This window comes from Chlamydotis macqueenii, chromosome 1 (assembly GCF_036417535.1).
Source record: "Chlamydotis macqueenii isolate bChlMac1 chromosome 1, bChlMac1.mat, whole genome shotgun sequence".
Taxonomy (NCBI): domain Eukaryota; kingdom Metazoa; phylum Chordata; class Aves; order Otidiformes; family Otididae; genus Chlamydotis; species Chlamydotis macqueenii.
Window position 1 is genome coordinate 170118458 of NC_141556.1, and position 6000 is coordinate 170124457.

Sequence of the window (6000 nt, forward strand, 5' to 3'; positions counted from 1 at the left end):
TTATTTAGAACAAAATTCAGCACCCCCAGATACAACTCTACAAGTTCACTTGCACTGAACAGTCATCAGATTGATCCTAGTACTCCAGACTACCAAGAGCCCAACAAAGAAGTGCTAGCAGTCAGGTTACAGCTCTTCTTCGTCTGTCCTATACTTTGCAAAGTCTTGACACTACATTACATGTAGTCAAATATGCCTTTAAAAATTTATAGCACTATGATAACTTTGACTTTACAAAAACTCAAAAGCTTTGTTTCTCAAATCTCAATAGAGATACCGTCATGGTTTAGCCCTGCTCAGCAGCTAAAATACCACCCAGTCACTCACTCTCACCCACAGCGGGATGGGGAGGAGAATCAGCAAAGAGAAGACAGCAAAACTCATGGTTTGAGATAAAAACAGTTTAAGAGAAAAACAGAGGAAAAGAAAACAGAGATGGAAAACAAACAAAAAAAAATCCCAATAACAGAAAATACTTAAGCATGTTAATTTAGAGTACAACAGCTCAGGGTAGATCCTGATGCCCAGCATTCTCTCAAATAGCAGGAACCTCCCCTCAGCACTGTCCCCACTTATCTACTGAGCAGGATGACACATGGGATGGAATAGCCAATTTGGGTAAAGTATCCCAGCTTTTGGCTAGTTAGTAAACTATTCCAGCTGTGTCCCCCAGCCAGAGGTGCCACCAGCTCCAGTTCCAGTCCAGGTGAAAATTAACTCTGTCCTAGCCAGAACCAGGGCAAATACCAATAGCAAAATCAGCATCAAAGTTTTCTTGCCAAAACGTCAACTATTTTAAGCAAAAAAAGATGAAAACTGCCAAGTTTAAAAGACTCAAGTTATACAGGAGAAGAAAAGGATAACAAGGAGAAGAACACTTTAAAAACAATCCATAATAAAAAAATATTCAAACACTTGTTAGCATTTATGTCGCGGAAGAAGACTCGCATACATAGGAAAAAACTGCATGTCTGCCACTTGTAAAGCTCGCTAAATCATGAAAAACAGAAAACATGACTGAAATGCCAGACCAGAAGTGCCAACTTACTAGTAAAGAGATTCAAAGAATAAGATTACCTTGTTCCAATCGAAAGCATAGGGAACGTTTTGCAGCCTCTATCTCAGGACTCGGATGATCCAGAACACGCCTGCACCACTGCAGAGGACTCAGTGATTTCTCTTGGGGAGCGAGAGTCTTGGTAGGCAAGACGTACAACCTTAACCAAAACACACACAAATATCAGCAAGATACGCAATACTTAACAATTTACATTTGTATTCTCAATTTCATGTCCACTAATAATTTATAACAGTGCAAAATCCTGCAACACGCTACTCTAATAACAAAAGATATTCTGAAGTAGAACAGTTTACATTAGTTTTTTTCTTCCCTCCTCAGAAAAGTAGGTGGCAAAATATGAACTCTACAGGTCTGGCATGTCAAATCAAAGTCCAGGAAGACTTCTCATAAAAATTCTGTATCTCATTATTAGCACAGTCTAAATTTCAGCACTCCCTGAAGTTCCAGTGCACTAAGGGCTGTACACACACCAAAGATGCCATCAGTTTTCCCCTTCATATTTACCTGCACTGGAGATTAGATAATTTCAGTACTCCATTTTACATTTAAATTATAATTTCACTGTTACATATTTCATTTTTACCTATAACAATTTAATCAACTTGTCAGAGTGCTGATTATAATTGAATTTTCATACACAGTGTGTTCTTCTAGATGAACTGTCACACAAGTCAGATTTTTAAAGATCAGAAAATATTTGCTGCGAAACAACGAAAATTAAATTTTTACATTCAGATCCAGAATTTAAGAAAAATATGTAAGAAAAACTAGTGTATATGTGTTATTCTCAGACGACAGTAGGTAACTAATCTGATGGTCAAGTACATTGGGAAGCCAGGTATCAAAGCAGATTTCATGGGGAAATTCTTGAAGCTGGGATCGGCGTTGCTGCTGTTGCCCTTGCGGATTAGCGGACACAAGCAGACACCGGTTCACCTGGGAGAGCGCAAATCTCCCAGGAAGGGAACTATTCTTGGCCGCAAGAGAAAGCTCCCAGCTCCCTGACCTGACCACCTCTGATGGACGGAGTTGCAGACGGTCAGGGGCAGATTCTCAGGCACCAGCCAAATGCTTCACAGGCTGTAAAGGAATCTGGAGAGTGCACAGGGAGTGCAAAAGGCAAGACCAAAAAAAAAACAAAACCAAAAAATGAAAGAACTTAGCTCCTCAGGAGACCACTAACAGGTAGCAGCTTTTCACCTTCAAGGTTTTGGCTCAACAGCTACCCAAGTCCCCCGAAAACAACTGTTCTCCCATGTCTGCTCAACAGTGGTTTGTTTTTTTTTCCCTTTGAAGTCAATCAGCACTCTCTAGCCAGCTCACAAGGAATAAATATCTTCACTGCGACTGCTATCTCTCTTGGCAATCCCAGCAGAGATCAACTATTGAATTTCTCTGACGAGAGGACTCATTTCTCCTGACTTCCTACGGTGCCTGGCTACACATTTAAAGAAACGATACTGAGAAAAATGAAAAGAAAAAAAGAAAAGAAAAGAAAAGAAAAGCTTTCAGCTTTTCTGTTAACCTGCAGAAGTGCTTCAAAAGCTAAACTCTGACTGATGATCAGACGTTTGAGTAAAAGCCTGAACAGCAAAGAGGTTTGACTTGTCTGCAATGATGCTAATTCTACCTTTTTCTTGTAAATGCAGAAAAAAAAAAAAAAAAAAAAAAAAAGGTATATAAAGCCTACAATTACTAATCAACAACCAGGATACAGACTGGTATTTGGTTTTCCAGATAGCAGTTTGCTTAAAAGACTGACGTTACAAAAAAGCCCCCAAGCAGCTGGCATCACACAGCTGACCTTTCATGGGCAATGACAGAGATTTAGGCTTGAACTCAAAACGTTCAACAGCCAAAACAACCCACTCTTCATGGAATAAATCTATTAACAAATCCCTGTCATGAAATTCTTCCTGTGGAGATGCGTGTAACATGAAGGTAAGTTTTGGCCCCCAAAAAGCATATAGGATTGCTTCCAGGGAGCAAATAAAATAGGAAATTTACTAAGGCACAAAAAATAACCATGACTTTCTGCCACCTTGAAATGTAAACAGAAGAAATATATTTTTTTTTTTAATTAGGGCAGAATCAAACAACTTATATTCCTTAGTGTGACAGAAAGTTAGGGATTAGGATTGATGTAAAACTTGATTCAAGTTTGGATTGCCAACCCCAGAACAGCCGTGCGTAGACTAACGGTACATACAATGAAACGACACCGACAAAAATTTCCATACAATTTGTTGATGGCTCTCAAAAGCAATTTTCCAAAACGACAGCATGGTATTACTGAATCATGAAGTACAAGCAACAGAAATATTTACGATACTTAGATTAATTTAAAAATCTTCTCTCTTCTAACAGACACAAGGATGTTTACATGCATCTCAGCTGCATTATACTGCATTTTATGCTCAGCTGATGTAAACTTCAGCTCAATTTAAAAACTAACCACATAAAAAACTAGGTTGAATCTTTGACAGTTACTTTAATATATATAATCTGTATTTTCTTACTGACACTTTAAAAAATTGAGTATCAATTACATTTAACATGGTCACACAGCCAATGATTTACACAGTATTCCAGCGGTGTCTGAACGGTCCCTATGACGTTTGTCCACGTTGCCAAGACAAGTTCTGAAGCACCAGGCTCACTTATTTATTCCTATCTTCAGCCTGTGATTTCCCCTTCTACCTGTTTTTAAGCGAGCACAACCATTCCTCTAGGTCGATTTTAATTTCGGCTTTATTGACTTGCTGTTCATTTCTGCTCTATCCAATTTACGAGCACCCAGCCCTGCCTTTTGGAGCCACACGGGCGCTTAAGATACACAACCAACCATTTAGATCAATGTCTAAAAGACAAAAGCCCTCCCAAAAATCCCTGAAGACGGGAGATAACTGGGCAGAGATTTCAGGCTCGGGGGGATTGGGGGGGGGGGGCGGGGGGCAGCGCTGCTCAGATAAAGGCTTTGCCTGTAACAGTCCCGCTATTTTTAATTCCTTATGTAAACAGGAGGCTGAAACTAGGCTGAGACCTGAAATTAAGGAGACGCGATCTTCCTCAAAGTGGAAGAGGAGCACAAATCCCCCGCCGAGGGCGCGAACCCCTGGCCAAAACGGAGGGGAGGAGAGTAAAGCCCCCACCTGAACCCCATCCCGGGCACAGGTCCCTTCCGTCGGTAGGGTTAACGGCACTGATGCCACGTTTTAGGGAAAAAAAATAAATAAATAAATAAAAAGAAAGAAAGAAAAAAAAAGGAGGTGGAGCGGATGCAGGGGCTGATGCTGCTCAGGGCCCGGAGAGCACCAGCGGGCTGCGCGCCGGGGGGCACCGGCCACGGGGGGGCACAGGGCCGCACGTACCATGTATCCTCGTCCTGTCCACTGCAGCCGTCCTCCAGTTCCAGCACCGCCACCTCGTCCAGCACCGTGGCCGCCGCCCCCGGGCCGCCGCCGGCCTCCTGCCCCCCGCCTCCGGCCGCCGGCTTGAAATAGGCTAGAGGCTCCGGCGGGCACAGGGCGGCGGCGCACAGCAGGGTGGGCACCGGGCTGGGCATGCACGGCGCGGCCCCGCCGCCCGCCACCGAGGGGGGGCTGGCAGGGCGCAGCCCGCCCGGGGCCGGCGGCGGGGCCAGCAGCAGGTGCGGGCTGGGCGGGCCGGCGGCTACCGCGGCGGCGGCGCGGCTGCGGAGCTGCTCGTTTTGCTTCTCCAGCTTCCGCACCAGCTCCTGCAGCTTCTTCACCTCCAGCTCGGCGCTGACGGCGGCGCCGGCGCCGCTGCCTTTCACCTCCGCCATCATCGCCGGCTTCAGCAAGGCAGCCTCCATCCTTGCCGCCCCGCCAACGCCACAGGCACCTGCTCCGCCGCGCCGCCGGAGGGCAGCGCCCGGCCCCCACGGGCGGCGGGGAGGCGGGAACGCTGCTCGCCGCTCTCAGGGCCCGGCCCGGCCCTGCCCTGCCCGCTGCTGCCGCCGCCGCTCTTGCGCCTCCCGTTCAGCGGCGACGAGGAGGCGGACGGGATCCCCTCCCACTCCGGCAGCCGGGCCGCCGCGCACACGCACACGGCGGGAACAAAGAGCCGTCCGGTTGCCCCGCCATCACGCCCCGCGGGAGGGCGGCGGGGAGCCCCGGTGGGGGGGGTTGGGGGGTGGGAGGGGATGCCTCAGCGCGGGTCCTTAAACAAAGGTGCCGTCCTCCCACCCCACCCGCGGGTTGGAGCTGGCCCAGGACGCCGCTCCTCTCTGGTGAGGCGTGTAATTAGAGCCTGGTGGTGTCAAGGGCTGTAATTACGCAGATTGAAAAGTGTTATGGGAATGGGAATCACGAATAGAGGCTTTGTTGGGCTGGAAAGGAGCGAATTCAGCCAAAAAGCGGGCCGTTTGTGGGTTTGAAACGTGCTGATCCTGGGAGTTCCGATTCATAGCGAGGAGAGCAGCGTGTTTTTCGACATGCTTTGCTGGTGAAGTGACAAGACTGAGCCAGACAAACTGCGTAAAGATAGCATTGTGTATGTGCTGGAGAACCCTTGAGATGAAAGATGCCCTCGTGTTGAAATGGCTTCCTTTAACACGGCCTGGATACATAGATGGGTTTGTGACATTCAAGTCTTTTGAGAAAAAGATTAATAACGATCATTCATGGTAGCGTTTTTACATTGCCCAATAAACCGTTGCTTGTGTCCCTTCCTCCTGCCTAGCAGGTGAACCGAGATTCGGTGTTGCCCAGGGCAGCTCAGCCATCACAGAGCCCTCATTGGGTTCGTTTCCCCTGGCTACAACTACAGGGGGCAACCTCCTGAGATACCTTAGAATCATAGGGACCTTCAAAGGTTATCTAGTCCAACCCCCCTGCAAGGAGCAGGGACATCTTCAACTAGACTAGGTTGCTCAGAGCCCTGTCCAACCTAGCTTT

General features: G+C 47.1%; 1 protein-coding gene across 2 annotated transcripts in view; it reads right to left on the minus strand.

The window, feature by feature from the left end:
- The window catches only part of SLAIN1 (SLAIN family member 1), a 50444-nt gene extending 45435 nt beyond the window's left edge, over nt 1-5009 (minus strand). For both annotated transcript variants that reach the window (XM_086741550.1, XM_086741544.1), the window contains exons 1-2: nt 4453-5009; nt 1078-1217 (exon numbers count right to left, since the gene is read on the minus strand). In XM_086741550.1, the coding sequence (XP_086597676.1) occupies nt 1078-1217; nt 4453-4916 (604 nt within the window). In that variant the 5' untranslated portion in view covers nt 4917-5009. The remainder of the gene's footprint in view (nt 1-1077; nt 1218-4452) is intronic.
- Between the last annotated feature and the right edge of the window lie 991 nt (nt 5010-6000).